The sequence below is a fragment of the Myotis daubentonii genome, chromosome 6, assembly GCF_963259705.1.
Source record: "Myotis daubentonii chromosome 6, mMyoDau2.1, whole genome shotgun sequence".
Lineage (NCBI taxonomy): Eukaryota > Metazoa > Chordata > Mammalia > Chiroptera > Vespertilionidae > Myotis > Myotis daubentonii.
In genome coordinates this window covers 59,870,356-59,886,670 of record NC_081845.1, presented here as the reverse complement: position 1 = coordinate 59,886,670, position 16,315 = coordinate 59,870,356, and the positions used below count along the sequence as shown (strand labels likewise).

The following is a 16,315-nucleotide window of genomic DNA, read 5'->3' as shown; positions in this document are numbered from 1 at the left end:
AGGGAAGGAGAGTGTATAAAGGGGATAAGATTGGATTTGTAGAGCCAATAAATATCTAGCACACTAACCTACAGAGGGTTTTCTGAAGTGGTTAATATTTAGGGTAGACTCTAGGTGTGAACTCCAAATCTCATCTCTAAAGATGTTAGAAATTTATTACCCAAATTCATCTGGCTGCTCTTTTGCCTCAAAGGCTCCCATACTCCTTTTCTTTCTGGAAAAAAAGACCAGCCACCACGGTTGCAAGTATGTAATAATGACAGTAATAATTCAAGCACAATGAGAACACTTAAATGTGATGAATAAATATAGCTTTATCAAGCAGTTATTTATTCTTTTGTGACTCTATAACATCAATATTAAATTTTCACTGAGAGCTGAACTGAGAAAATATTTGAAATCCAACTGTATGTTACAGATAATAAACACTAACTATATAACATGCTTATTAAAATGTAAATGCTGAATTTGATTCCAGATTTATTACTCAGAACACAAGCCACATTCAAAGGTGAGGTGCGAATGTCACTAACATAATGCTACCTACTAGGCAAGACTCATAATCTACCCACCCTCTCATTACCAAATAGGTAGGTAATCACTGTTCTTGAAAGACTGGTTCTAGGATAGCTCCTCACAGGGAGGAGAAACTTGGTTAAATGTAATGCATCAGGGATGACAAAGGAATTTCAACTGGATGTTTCCTTTTTCCGCACGGCAAATTCAAAGACAAAATATAAAACTGATAAAAAGAGCAAACTAACTGGCTTCTCGAAAATAGCAAAAAAAAGGGTTTCAGAGACACCTGGGGACTGATAGAGTACACAAACTGTGCATATGGACTGACAAAATACTCTCAGTAGTTAAAAATACATATGGAGTGACAAAATACTCTTTAAACTCTTGTAGTTAAATTGGGAAATACCCAATAATTCCAATTTTATCTTTTCAGAAATGGCTGAATTATTTAAACCTTCTACGGTTTTTCATTTAAGAATGGCTTTTAATTTGGTCATCGTTTCTATGTACATGTTCAAGTACAATGTGACCTTCTGACAGCTTCATAGGATTATTGTAATTAGGTAGATAGGTAGATAGGTATTAGCTGATGTGTTTCAACATGTATTTATTCTCAGAGGAAATACTTTAAGAACACATTCCCTGGGAAAACCTCACCAATCAGAATGGGAAAAATAAAATTCTAGTTGAATTTCTATTTAAGAACAGACGGATCTCCAAGGAATGAAGGTATGAAGGAAAATTTGTTCGCATGTGGACATGTAAATATGACTTTATGTGGTAAAATGAAGAAGACAAAGGAAAAAGAACACATAAGATCTGGGCTGTTTTTTGTGTTTTTTGTTTTTTTTTTAACCAGTAGGAAAAAAGTTTAATTTCTTAGGATATAGCAAAAGCTAGACCTGTAAGCCTAGAAGAACTCTAAGGGGGAATGCAGATCAACCCTTGCCTACCTAAAATTCCTGTGAACCATCTACAGACAGCTTTGACCACCTTCTTCAGTAGGTCACAATGCTCTTTTAGTGATTTATTCTAGAATCCGTCTTCAGATGGTAGTGGTTCTCTATGTCTATGGCAGGTGACCAATCTCAGTACACAGGTTTTATGGCTACTGTGACGATGCTGGGCTCCTGGGTATGCAGCTCAGCATCTTGGTGTCTCTCAACTCTGCAGACCTATTGACCATCCAGCAGGATCCCAAGTCTAAGTCCCCTTGTCTGTACTGAGCACCCACTTTACATCCGTACATCTGCAGGCATCTTTTTCTCAATAGGACAGCTATGAATGCAGCTGGCTGAGATTAAGGCTATGAGGAGGAAAGAGCCGAGAGTGTGAACAGCTCAGCTTGATGTAGCATTTTAATGAAGGTGAGATAAAGTTCAGCATCAATAGTCAATACACAATGCCTAAATTGTCATATTATGAAATGGGTAGGACATCAAAAATCACTTCCACTTCTAGATTCCTTCTTATTTATAGGGAAACTGAGCTGCTTATATGAAACAAACCTGTAAATTAAAATATTCCCAATAAACTACAAAATATGGCAAGATTCCATGTTCTAAAGTGTGACTATAATAATCCATATGAAATAATTTTGAAAGCCCAAGGAGTGTGTAGAAAGAGAGAATGACTAAATTAATAATACTAATACTGAAATTAGTCATCGGTCAGTGTCCATCAGCAAAACAGAGTCAAGAGTAACATAGGAAAGGGAAAGAAGAGCTACAGTCATCGACTCTATTGGAAAATGCACTGCCACATGCTTCAGGTGTTTCTACTCAGTAAAAATATTTCATAAAATCCCTGCTTTCTATGTAAGAAAACACTTCTGTAGTTAGAGACAAAGTTTTACCAAAAATAGGATGCAATCCTCCTTCAATTACTTTTAGGTATGAAGCATGCATCTTAGTGTGATGGTAGAGATATTATGAAAGCAACTAGAAAAGGTTATACTTATAACATCTTAAAATCATCTCTGATAAGGTACAATGAGAGCTAAATGATTTACAAATAAGGACACAAGAGCCTCCCCCCACCCCTGCCCCACTGTATTTTTGGCTCAAAAAGAAGCGCATAGAATTTGAAAGTGTTAAAGCTTACATTTGAAATGACAAATGTAAGACTAATTTAGAAAAAAAATACGTTTTGTGTCTGGATCCAAAAGCAACTAATTTTTAAAGTAAAACTATGTTATCATAAATTTTTATCAGAAATTGTAGACATCCAAGTTCTAATTTCATTTCTTTTCTGCATTAGAAATTGGTGGCAGAATTTAGAACTGAAGTGAATAAAAACCAATCTAGTAGATAATTTACCTTATAATAAACTGACTAACAAAATGTCATTTTTCCCACAGCAGTATATTTATTGTGCTGAAATCAGGTAGCAGGGAACAAATAGCTCTGGGGAACCAGTACAGAATGTTCACAAAGATTTACAAACCTCTAGTCATTACACACTGAGCAGCAAAAACACAGGTGCTGAATCCTCTTAGACCAAACAACTATATTTGTTGCAAATTTTCTATAATTTTTATGACTGCATACCTTTTGGGGGAAAAGTGTGTAATTTTAATGCACAATAAATATTTTATAGTTTACAAATATTCTGAAATAGTTGGTCTGCACAAACAGCATACATCCTGCACATGCAGTTTTGACATCTTGAGATGCTTAGAAAGATTCATGCTTTCGTTTTTGTTTTTGTTTTTGTTTTTTTTTGGGGGGGGGGGAGGTTACATTTTCTCTTCCCGTAATGATTCCTGTGCAACACCCCTAACAATTTGACCTATGTAATAAGACACTGTACAACTTCTCTTTCTTAGTCAATTTCCAGTTGTTCATTTACATTACATGAAATACTTCATTTGTAAACAGCAAATTTAACTTTCTGGTTCTGACTACTCTCATTTTTATTCATTTTGTGTCTTAACAATTAACACCTTGTAACAATCAAGCACTGAATTTAATGATTTTTTGAGCACCAAGGAGTCAGGAATATTGCACCAAAATGGGTTTACACTTCATATCTAGTTAATAAATAAGATCTTGCAACTCTGTCACAAGAAAAATATCACTCCAAAATTAAACACATTGAAAGAGAAGAATAGTTTCACAGAAAAATTTGGTGTATGCCCATTTGTAAAAAAGCAAAAAAAAAAAAAAATACTAGTGGATTGGATAGTCAATATTAAGATCTACAATAGAGGACTCCTTGATTTTTTTAATTAAAATTTATTTAATTTTAAATGTTCTTTCCAACAGAAGAGGTAGGTATATTTCCACATATGAAAAATCGGTTAACAGCCGCAAATCAAAACATTAGAAGTCTGGTAAAAATCAACATACTGTCTCCTAACAGCACATGAATGTAACTATTTATGATGACACCAATAAAGACATGAGTTGTTTCATGTTCCAATCAGACAATAATCTTAATTTTCATAATGTATTTCTGATAGTCATAGAAATATTGAAAGGCTGCCTTTTCACAAAAACTGTTTCCCGCAGTGATTTGTGTGCCACAAGTCATGGTGACCTCTGGGTCACCAGACAGGATTTTACTGTAATTCTTTCTTATTTTCACCAACACCATCATCATCAAGCCTCTAAAAGTCTACAGAGATCATCAGATTTTAAAAATTTAATTACAACCACAAAGGTATATTCAAACCAGAGGTGGAGAGATTCAATCATTCCAGTCAGCAAAAGAATTCAAATGTGCAAATTTTAAAGTATCTGCATTTCTAGCTTTGGACCAGCAAATGTATAGTAACTGATTTAATCAGTAGGTAATTAGTAATTTAGCCAAAAAAACTCATAAAGACTGTGTTTCTGTGATCATCGGACTGAGGAATAACTGCATGTAAGATACATGAGAAATTTCATGCAATAGACAAACGATGCCTCCAAAGTCACATAACAATTGCTTTGGTCTGGACAACATGAAAGCTAATAAAAAAAAATGTTTAAAATAAAAACTTCATAAATAAAACATCTGGGTATCATAGCTAACACTTTACTCAATCTAAAGGTCACTAATACATAAGAGCACATTTGCCATTTTTCTCCCCACCCCAAACCCTCATTTGCTTGTTTTCCCTGAAATTTTATCTGAAATGGGACTTCCTCACTGTCAACAGCAGTTAAGACCTTGTTCAATTTACTCTCCTTTCGCTTTTCCATTTTTCTGCTTTTTGCCATTTTCTATCACCAGTTTTTCTGATTTGTTCACACCATTGGCTGAAATACCATTCACAGCTGTTTTTCCAGTGTTTGATTTTTTAGGCTCATTATATGTCCGAATGTAGAAGTTGAGGAAGAGGAATATGAAGCTGATTGTGTAGGCAATCAGAGCCCAGTGCATCCACTTCGGGAAGGGGCAATCCGTGTAAAGAGACATTGCTGTGTGTCCAATGGTCACAAAGAACTGAACCTGGAAAACAGAAGCAAATGCATAGCAAACAACTTCAGAATCTTCTAGATAGCTAAGACAGGCCCAAATTCTGCCACCTTATCCAAAGTTTAATAGTTCTCTGGCTCCCACTCCTGGCTCTTGCTCATTCAGGTAGCTGCTCAAGTGCCTTCTCCTCAGCAAGGCTTCCTGATGACTAGAACTAAAGTGCCTCCACCCAACTGGCCATTTCAATCTCATTCACCAAAGGGTTTTTGTTTTGTGTGGGTTTTTCCTTTATAAGAATGACAGCTATCTAAAATTGACTTCTGGATCACCCATCTTTCCACTCGTATGTAAGTCCAAAGGGCAGGACACTGTTTTGCTATGATGATTCCTGAGTCTTTGGCACAGTGTCTGACTCAATGAATATCTGCTGGATAATAATCCTATATAATAAAAACATAGTATGCAAATTGTCCCAACAGGGAGTTCTTCTGGGAGTTCGACTGGGGGCAGGGCCAACCAGGGGAAGGGAGGGAGGCCCTGGAAGGCAGCTGGCAGCCACTAGGATCCCTACCAATGCACAAATTTCATGCACTGGGCCTCTAGTGAATAATATCATCTAATGAGAGAGAATATCAGTGGCCTAAGAGAGTAAAGTAATAGTATTGGAGGCTCTTCAATTTTTGTGTTACTCCCACATTTTAGACCTATTTCTTTCCACAAAATTGTCAGTAAATTGGTATCTATAGTTTTAAAATGAACTTCTTACAAAATAGCAGAGAAGTAATAGGCATTTGAATTAACACTATTCTTTAAAAGCTATGATCTTTGGTAAAATTTAGTAGGTAGTTGAAAATAGTGCAAAAAGAGAGAATCACTTTCAACTTGAAGAGTTTTTAAAAAGAGAAAAACCAAAATTAAGATGCTTTTAATTAAGATGAGGCAAATCAGTTTAAATTCAAATATATTAATAAATGAAAGGTTCTCAAGATAAAAATTATGAATTTCATGGTGTTAACCAGTGTTATGTATTTACAAGATTAGCCTACATGATTATCTGTTGTAAGAACTGGAAATACACTACCCTTCATAAATTAACATCCTATTTGGAATGGACTTTTGTGGTTTCTCTTTAAGGATATCATTATCAGTATTATTGTATCAAATATTATTAAAATAATTTATTCCAGGTAAGCCCCAAACTTATATCACGTTAAACACTTAAAAAATTTTCCATGGCAAATCCAGATTTTAAGAACTTTGGATTTCACAATGGTTCTTGAACTGGCATCACCGAAAAAGGGTGTGTCTGTGGGTGTGACTGAGTACGGCATCGCTCAAGGAGAGTCAGGTGCAGGCTCCAACAAAATAGGTATCAATAGTTCATGTGATTTTTGTAATCTCTTCATTTTCTTGGGACCACTTACTAATTACTAAGAGAAATAAATTACACAAACTGTATAAACAGCTTACACAAAAACTGAAGGAAGCTTCCTGTAGCATTTTAATTACAAATGAATTGTTCACACCAGCATTCGCCAAAAGTTGTGTTTCCTGTTTGGTTAGCCAGCTGTTTGGCAACTTAAAGCAGAGATGGATAGTATTTCCAAATGTGATTTCACTGATAAAATTGTGTGCATGCTATGATTAAAGCAAATTATAATAAATTCCAAGGCTTGAAGAATACTACCAGGTTGGTCTGGGTTTCCAGTTTCATGACTAGGCTAGTGCCTAGCTCTGAATGTTACACTGAAGCACCCAAATGCTATATGAAGTCCTACTGGGGATGTGCTGGAAACTGTCTACTCCAAAGACTAGCAATTGAAAATACCTAGCTCTGCTCTCCGAGGAATTGGTGTTGGAGAAATAAGAGGAGTTCTCCAGTCCTTGTTCCCTTCCTTTACCTCAACCCTTTCTTGGCTCTATGCCTTTTCTTCAACTTTTATTCTAAATGTATGGGATTTGTTAACAATTACTGAAAACTGGAACAGCAAACAGGATGAAGAGAAATAATAATATATTTTTAAAATCACCTAAGAAAGAGTTATATTATTTTTCTAGACATATATGAGTCTATGTACTTTGTGGTGTGCTTAGATCTTTACTCATCCACTTCACAGATATATATTTTTAAAGAATATTCTCTTAGACAAGAGCTAGTCTAGTCTTTTAAAGACACTTAAAAAGCAAGTGGCCATAACCCATAATTCTATGAACAGGTAGCTCAGAGCCAAGCAACCTCAACTCCCAAAGCTGGCTCATAGAGTTGAATTTGTAATAGAAAATTGTCAAAAATCACTCAGCACTTTACAATAAACTCAAACATGTTCAGTGTTGCGCCAGAAGAAACTTTAGAAGCATTTTACTCACCAGTTGCAACATGGTCAGGTATCGTTTCCACCAAAGATACTTCTGAATCCATGGGCCAAATGCAGTTAGCCCATAGTATGAGTACATAATCACATGAATGAAGGAATTCAGCTGGGCTCCAAAAAATGCTTTAAAAAAAGAGGAAATTACAAGATAAGAGAAAATTTTATTGGTCAATAAACTATTTGGATATGAAACAAATGAGTCTACTTTATTTCCTAACAATCTTGAGTAAAGATTAGGAATAAATGTTGTAAAATAGTACTATTGAAAAGCTTTCTCGTCAGAACATGCTAGGTATTTTTAATGTTTACACTCAGGTTTTAACATATAAAATGGATGTTCTCCAAATGCAAAGGACTTTCAAAATAGTGAGCTTTCAAGTGGGGTACTCCAGTAGTTTAAGTGGGCCCCAATATAGAATTACCTGTATTACTTTTCATCCTATTATTCTTGAGGGGGGAAGTCATGGTACATATAATGGTTTAAGTAAATTTTCAAATGTCTCATTATTGCCTTTAGATGTGCCAATATAAATACCTACAAAAATATTTCTTAGGCTTCTAAATAATTTTAAGTGAGGTGAACTGTACTATAATGTCTTGTACCATGGGTCCTCATCAGAGGAATGTAAATCATCTTCAATCTACAGGCATCTGAAAAGCTAGAGGCAGATCTTAGCCAAACTATGAATTCAGATTATCTTTAACATTAACAAAGCAATATATAATTTCCTTTGGGTAAGAATCAACATGCTGATTTTACGGCATATTATAGAGCAGGAATGGGCTCTTGGCTTAAACTGGAATGGAGCCTTCAGACTGAGAAGCTATATCTTGATATCCTTTGGATGAAAACTACTAGAACTGCTCCCCATCAAAATATTATTTTCTACACTTATAATTATTTTATGCTCATCTCTGGGACAAATCTTCAGTGTTAAAGTAGTCACAGGCAAAAAGTCACAGGCAAATAAAGCTAAAGCTTTACTTTCTTCAAATTTCTTTACAATGAAATTAATACAGAAATAATCATGAAAGCAAGTTAAATTATGGACAAACTCAAATTCCCAGGTTCTCATTACTTTCCATCCAACATATTTACATAATTTAATAAATGCAGATATGTTTCTGAAAATGCTCACCTTGTCCCCCTGCGACCCACTTAATTCCAATCCACCACAATGTAAACATTGTACAGTGATGATATACATGAAGGAAAGAGACTTGGTTGTTTTTCTTCCTTAGGATAAAAAACACTGTGTCCAAATACTCAATTCCTTTAGATACAAAGTACCACCACAGAGCAGCAGCTATCTGTATAAAGAAAGAAAAGCATTATTATTGGTATCATCATATAGTTTTCTACTCATTGTATATAAGTCCTAAATAATTTTCACTACACAAAATGTACGAGGAATGAAATCATTTTTTGCTTAAGAAGGTGTGAAATCTAGGCATCTATCCATGGGGGAATAATGAGAAAGACCAGAGTCCAAATCTGTTTCTACTCTGTACTAACAATATAGAAAATATTTCATGATACATAGCTGGATCCACATAGTACCAAACTGCTGTAGTACCAAGAGCTGTAAATACATTCACATTGCTATGTTTTTCAATTTGGTAAAGAAACTGAGGCATTTACTTTGTATAGGTGCATGGCACTTCAATCGTTCATGCTTAGTCTATATTATACTTCATATTCTTGTAAGTACGCTTATGGATAGCAACCAGTCTCTGTTAGTGTCTATCTCTCTCTCTCTCACTTTAACACATGCAACAAAGTACCTAATCACAGAAGTCTGCATTAGGCAGTAAAATCTTTAAAATAGCAGATTAAAATAAATAAACAGAAACAACAAACATTTCCTAGGTCATAAATATAATCCTGCTTACATAAGTAAGTCTTTTCTTTGGGGGGCTCTAATTAAGACACCAGATGGTACAGAAGGATTACTATACTGCTGAGATTAAGGAGCCAAGGAGCCAGTGAGATGTGACTTCTGTATATATGTTTTAAAGTATTTTAAAGAATTCTATTATAACAGAAGCCTAAACTCAACTTTTTATGTCAAGTACTTTTTGTGATATGTGCCCTAGGGAGTACCTAACTGAATAAACCTTTGTGTGTCAGGTGTTGTCTAACAGATTCATTCATAGGCTTAGATGTTTTAGAATTAATAGATCCCTTATTTTATCCCTGCACCTGTTGGATATCATGGGGTTTTGGTTGTTTGTTTTTTCTTTTGAAAAACAAAATTACATAAAGTGTGGGCCAAAGAGAAAATAAACTCTTTTATTTACAGATTGAGAATTATTCACTGAATTTGCTTGCGTAATAATATGGTTAAAAATAGGCTTAAAATAGTTAACCTCTCACAGCAACACAATATATTTAATATTCACTATTATGTTAGTACCTTAAAATAAAGTAACCATTTTGGCATAGTAAACTTTATCTAGAAGGTAAAAGATAATGCCTTATCCTCCCCCCCAAAAAACTGGGCCTCTAAATTAGCCACAATTTATGAATAGTAATAAATAATTCCTATCTTTCATTTGCAAACTGTATTAGATACCTTTGAATAGCTACATCAAAGTGAAAAGTGATACTTCTTGGCTACATAACAACAAATACAAAAACAAGTCTCTGAGTAAAATATTTATTCTACTACATCTAATATTAAGAGGAGAAGAGACAGGGAGGAAAATTTCACATGCAATCTGTTGCGAATCTCTGGTTCTCTCTCCTCCTAGTTTACAGTCTCACAATAGCTAATTTCTTGGAGAAGTGACTGGTTATGCAGGCCAGGGTGATATTTTAAATCTTTATCCTAAAAATATTAGTTTGTTGTTTCACCCAAGGGGTTTTTCTAAGTGCAGTCCTAAAAGAAAGCAAGTTAAACACTTTTTCCTTTTCTTCTCCCTGAGGAGGTTCTCTGACAATATGGTTATCCGAAAAATATTTTTCCTAGCCAAGAAATTTAAATGAAGTACTCCCCTCATCCTTTTCAGTCATACCACAGGTCTGATTTTCTTGCCTCCCATTTGTTACATGACTATTGTTTGCCTCTGCCACCCTTCACAAGAATGTCAACTCCATAAAGGCAGGGTTCCCGTCTTTTCCGTGTCTTCAGTGCCCCTCACACTATCTGCATATAATTGATATTCAGTACAATTGATATGCTAAATGAATAAAACGAATTATGACAACCAAAGGGGTGATTTTTTTCATCGGCACATAAATCTTCTAATAAGGAAATGAAGGCATGGACATATCATAGTAAGTACATTAAAGCAGTTTGATCTTGGATCTTGATGAATATTGCTATTTATATTATCCAACCCCAATTCCAAAAAGCTAGTGTTTTCAAGGGAAGCTACTACATATCACATTATTACTACGTATATTACATGTAACATAAAACATATAACATGTTTACATGTTTTATGTATATATCTTTAAATATGAACCACAAACACAAGAGCAGTTTGATAAATACTTAATAAAATAACTATTATTTTTTCCATTTGAATAAAATGGTAAATTTATTAATGTAGGTGATTGGAAAGTAAAATATGGTAACATTCTATTACTATTGGTTTATTTTTCTGCAAATATAATAAAAACTGAGTCTATACCTATAAAAATTGTGGTATACTATAAAACATTTGTTTTTCCTCAGACTTTCTTAACAAAAAATTAGAATCTCTTTATGAATTTCTATTCTTGACCAAAAACAACAAAAATCTAAAATATCTTTACATTAAGCATAGAACTTTTTTTAAAGTACTGCAATCTAGTAACCCAACATGTATTCACACTCCCACACCAAATGCAAAACACGGTAGGTAAGAAAACAGATTTTTAATTATGTACTTGAAAAAAAATAGCTTTACTGACACAAAACAATCCAGTACACTTCTACCACTATATAAAAGTATGTTTTTCACAGACTGGGGACTATAAAATTAAATCTTCTGTGGTTAAGAGTTAATGTACTTACCCTGACTTCATTAACATTATCAGAATAATCCACACTCTGGCAAATATAGCTATATCCTGCTTTATAGGATGCCGTGAATAACTGGAAAAAAAGGGAATAACATTGGGAGTAAAGTTTTAGTAGACACAGCATTTAAGAGTCCTAAATACAATATGCAATCTTTGAAATTATTTTTAAAAGTAATATTATCTAAAATATTTCCAATGCATTAAATATTTAATGTGTTGGAATATTTACAATTTACTGTCTCAATTTTCTGAAATTTAGAATAAATTAAAAATCACATGTAACTTTTGGACTAAGACATCAATTCTATCTACTTCATAATATTAAGAGAAATTCTGATTGACCATTCCTCAGATCTAAGAGTTGTATTGATTTTTATTCTTGATCTCAAGTGGTTTGTATCTAACAAATTAGGTAAAAGTACCAAATAAATAAAAGGTTTTTACCAAGCGGAGATTCCGTAGCCTAAGTTGTCAATTAAAGAATTTGCTAGTGCCAAGAAAAGTATACAATGATTAGTAGCAATAGTTGTATAACAGTGAACTCATTTTACCTTCAATCCAAATTACAATGACATTATATAATAGGATTTAATTTGAAATTGGCATTTTACATCTGCATAGTTTGATCAATTACGAACCTGAAACTGCCGAGTAAGAATTATAAATAAACTAGAGGCCTGGTGCACGAATTTTGTGCATGAAGTGGGGTTCCTCAGCCTGGCTTGCACCCTCTATAATCTGGGACCCCTTGGGGGATGTCTGACTGCTGGTTTAGGCCTGATCCCTGTGGGTGTGGGATCGGGCCTAAACCGGCAGTCGGACATCCCTCTCGCAATCCAGGATGACTGGCTCCTAACCACTCGCCTCCTTGCCTGCCTGATTGCCTCTAACCCGTCTGCCTGCCAGCCTGATAACCCCTACCTTGCCCCCCTACCTGCCTGATTGCCCCTACCTTGCCCCCCTGCTGGCCTGATCGCTCCTACCTTGCTCCCCTGGCTACCTGATCATCCCTAACTGTCTCTGCCTACCTGCCTGATCTCGCCCTCAACTGCCCTCCCCTGCTGGCCTGGTCGCCCTAACTGTCTCTGCCTTGGCCCCAACCACATGGCTTTTTCCAGAAGGAAGTTGGACGTCTGGATGATGGCTGGTCAACCCAGTCTAATTAGCATATTACCCTTTTATTAGTATAGATATGTGCAACTATTTACTGAGTACTTAATATGTGCTAAATACTATGCAAAAGTTACTTCACTTTTATCTCTGATACCCTAGGCAGTGATGGCGAACCTTTTGAGCTCGGCGTGTCAGCATTTTGAAAAACCCTAACTTAACTCGGGTGCCGTGTCACATATAGAAATTTTTTGATATTTGCAACTATAGTAAAACAAATTTTTATTTTTTTGATATTTACTTTATATATTTAAATGCCATTTAACAAAGAAAAATCAACCAAAAAAATGAGTTCCCGTGTCACCTCTGACACGCGTGTCATAGGTTGGCCATCACTGCCCTAGAGGTAGGTATTTTCCCCATTTGTGGGAAAATGAGTCTCAGAAAAGTTAAATAATTTCCAATGTCAGAATAACTCATAAGGGTTATTTTAGAACCCAGTCTGCCTACTTCAAAATTTCCTTTTAAACACCTGTCCTATACCTTATGTATGTTTTATATTTTTATTATCCAAAAATGGAAAATGTCAATATAAAATTTACTTTTAGAGCAAGCATGTCAAACTCGTGGCCCACGGGCCGCATGCCTCGTTTATTTGGCCCGTGTTAGCCTTTGAGTTTGACATGCTTGCGAATAACTAAGGTACTTTGTGGTACAATGTTACAATGATGGTTTTACATATTCTCTTTTTTTAATTTCCAATAACCCAGGGGAAATATAAAGTGAGTTTAGTAAACATACCTCTCTGAAGATAAAAAGATTAAGCAAAACCATCCCAAAATTATAGACAATGAGTACTAAGCGCATCTGAAAAGGTTCTCTGGCCTTCATCCACTTTGGGCCCAGCCACACGAACAGGAGATAAAGAGTACTTATACAAAGCGTAGGCCATGGAGATTGCATTAGAGGCCAATTTTCCACACGTTTATCTACAGGGAGAACAAAATAACATAAAATTCATTAAACAGTATGTTTTATAAAATGAATTTTTTAGGAATTGTGTTTCAACTTAGTTTTCCTAAATTGACCAAATACAGATCATTGTCCTCTGAGTCCCAACAAAAATACATGACATAAAAACCAAAGAAACAAGACGAAGTCTTGTGAGCAGCTTTTGAAAACAAAGTTTTGTTACATATGTCACATGTTAGGTTTTACAGAGAACCTAGAGAACAAAGACAAGAAATAAAGCTTACTAAAAATATAGGACAAACTTGGGATGAGATGACAAGTTAATGAGACACTTCATAGACAGAAAAATACTTTAAGGAGAAACTTGTCTTCCATATTAAATGTGAAATTTATCAGTGCAGTTTGGAAGTTGCTCCCTCCTATGTTTAAGACAGGAAAGAATTAGTAAACTGAAGAGGTGTGGAGCAATAAAAGCCATTTCCTGGGATATTTCTGGATACTGAAGACAAAAGTAGTTATATCTGGGATATTAACTTAGAGATCATTACAGTTCTATAATTTATTTAAATAGTAATCATCATATTCAAGACATTTTTCCAAAATTTTCCTTGAGAACATGTCTATTTTTTTACCCATAAACATAACCAATTTATAGTTTTTCTCTAAAGCTATAAGTCATTTACTTTACATATGTGTAAATATATATATAACACACTATTTCATTTAAAATAAATCAAGTGTCCTTAATATTGAAATAGGCATCCATGAATCAATTTTACAAAGGTTCTGCCAGAAGTAAAATATTTCTAAGACAAGCATGAAAATGAAATATGCAGTTAACAAAAATTAATTTTCTAATACATTTTAAGGAGATATTGAAATTAAATTTTATATTTCTAAAAGTTAAACAGCATTTAAAAGATTATGAAACTAATGTCTAATTTCTTCTTGGTAAAGCAAAGCATTTCTATGTTCTATTTTCAGGAATATTATATACTTTTAAAATAGTAAAAAAAATAATAATAATTCTACCTTTTAGCCAGTTCCCAAAGCTAACAAAATAAATTTAATTTACTTGCTCATTACAATGTCCCGTATTTTAAACTGTCCATTTTAATAAAACTACATATTACTTATATTTCAAAATATTTTACTTAAAGCTAAATGAATGTTTTTATATACTATCAAAAGAAAATAAGATTCAAGACATAAAACACAACTGAAACAATATTTAATCACAGTCTCCAAAGTCAGGAAGTAATATAATAACTATGGTTTCTATAAAATAAGAGTTGCTATCAAGGTAGAATAGTGACTTTCAAGAAAACAAATATGAGAACAAGAAAAACTGACTTTATTTCATAGCTTATAGGAAGTCTATTATCTGTCTATTCATGGAAATTATGGTTCTACCATTTGAATCAGAACGTATTCCAGACTTAAAATAAACTAAAACACTGAAAAGGACAGGAGAGAGAGTAAATCTCTCATAGGAGGGAGGAGTGGTATTTTTGTTTGAAGACATTGTGTCACAATGGTCCTATCAGTAATTGTACACTTTTCCTTAATGTTAGCATTTTATCTTTCTTTGATCATATCTTTCTATGCCAAAGGCCTCCTTAAAACATAGGGGTACTTATCTATTTAGATCTTTATTTTTCTACATTATATAAAAGTTTAACACAAACCCCCTAAACCTTAAAGCCTTCTCTACTTCAGGTCACTAAAGGAGGAGCTGCTATAGTGTGCTATTCTTATCCACAAACTTGAGGGCAGGTACTTTTTTTCCATGACATTGAAAAAAGAGCAAAAGGACTGCTTTAAGGAATAAGCTATGTAACAAAGAAAGGAAGATAAATTCATCTGTAAAGAGATTCTAATTTCTAACATCAAAGATCATTTCTCACTCTAATCCACACACAGAATTCCTACTGTCTTCAAAGGGTGTTCTGAACAATAATGTGCATGGGCACAATGTCTTCATGTCCTTCATCTATAAAACCAGATATGGGGTAAACCAGATTAGTGCTTCTCCAACTTGAATGAAAAAAAGAAGAAGAAGAAGAATCACCTGGGGAGGAAGGAGATGCTAAAATGCAGTGTCTGACTCAGTAAGGCTGGGATGTAGCCCATTTTTAGGAAGATTCTGCATTTTTTAGAAAGCTCCAACTGAGGCTATGCTAATATTCCATGGACCAACTTTTAAATACCAAGAAACTAGGTGATCCCTTAGTGTTTTTTTAACTTCTGAAAATTGTTACTTTTTAAAATAATAATTACGAGGAAGAATGGAATTGAAGGTGAGGAAAAGTGGATCAAGAAAATGGGAAATTTTCACTGACCAGGAGACCCATTTTACACTGCCAAAGCACCTGCACATGTTTCTGTTCCATTAGAGCAGTGGTCGGCAAATTCATTAGTCAACAGAGCCAAATATCAACAGTACACGATTGAAATTTCTTTTGAGAGCCAAATTTTTTAAACTTAAACTATATAGGTAGGTACATTGTTATTAACTTAATTAGGGTACTCCTAAGCTGTCCTTTGCTAAAAACATCCTCAATCTGATTGAGGTACGTTCGCAGAGGTGGACACCTTCCAACTCTCCCATCCACACTCCGTCTTGTACACTTGTTTCATCTATCTCCTTTCCAAAAACCGACTTCTGCACATGGGCCACGAAGTTTCAATCGCACTGTACGTGCGCGCCCGCACGTGGTATTTTGTGGAAGAGCCACACTCAAAGGGCCAAAGAGCCGCATGTGGCTTGCGAGCCGCGGTTTGCCGACCACTGCATTAGAGCACTCATCACCTTGTTCAGTCACCTTCCTTTAAAATGTAATCTCCCTGAAGGCAGGGGCTGGGTCTTTCATTCTTATATTGCAAGGCCTATCACGGCACCTAAAAATTTATTTAATGAATAAAT

At 34.7% G+C, this 16,315-nt stretch overlaps 1 protein-coding gene across 1 annotated transcript in view; it reads right to left on the bottom strand.

Moving 5' to 3' along the window:
• Nucleotides 1-2,863: 2,863 nt before the first annotated feature.
• ELOVL4 (ELOVL fatty acid elongase 4) overlaps nucleotides 2,864-16,315 on the bottom strand; it is a 35,426-nt gene continuing 21,974 nt past the window's right edge. Inside the window, exons 2-6 of the mRNA XM_059701124.1 lie at nucleotides 13,219-13,406; nucleotides 11,300-11,380; nucleotides 8,435-8,606; nucleotides 7,291-7,418; nucleotides 2,864-4,956 (exon numbers count right to left, since the gene is read on the bottom strand). Coding sequence (XP_059557107.1) covers nucleotides 4,684-4,956; nucleotides 7,291-7,418; nucleotides 8,435-8,606; nucleotides 11,300-11,380; nucleotides 13,219-13,406 — 842 coding nt within the window. The 3' untranslated portion in view covers nucleotides 2,864-4,683. The remainder of the gene's footprint in view (nucleotides 4,957-7,290; nucleotides 7,419-8,434; nucleotides 8,607-11,299; nucleotides 11,381-13,218; nucleotides 13,407-16,315) is intronic.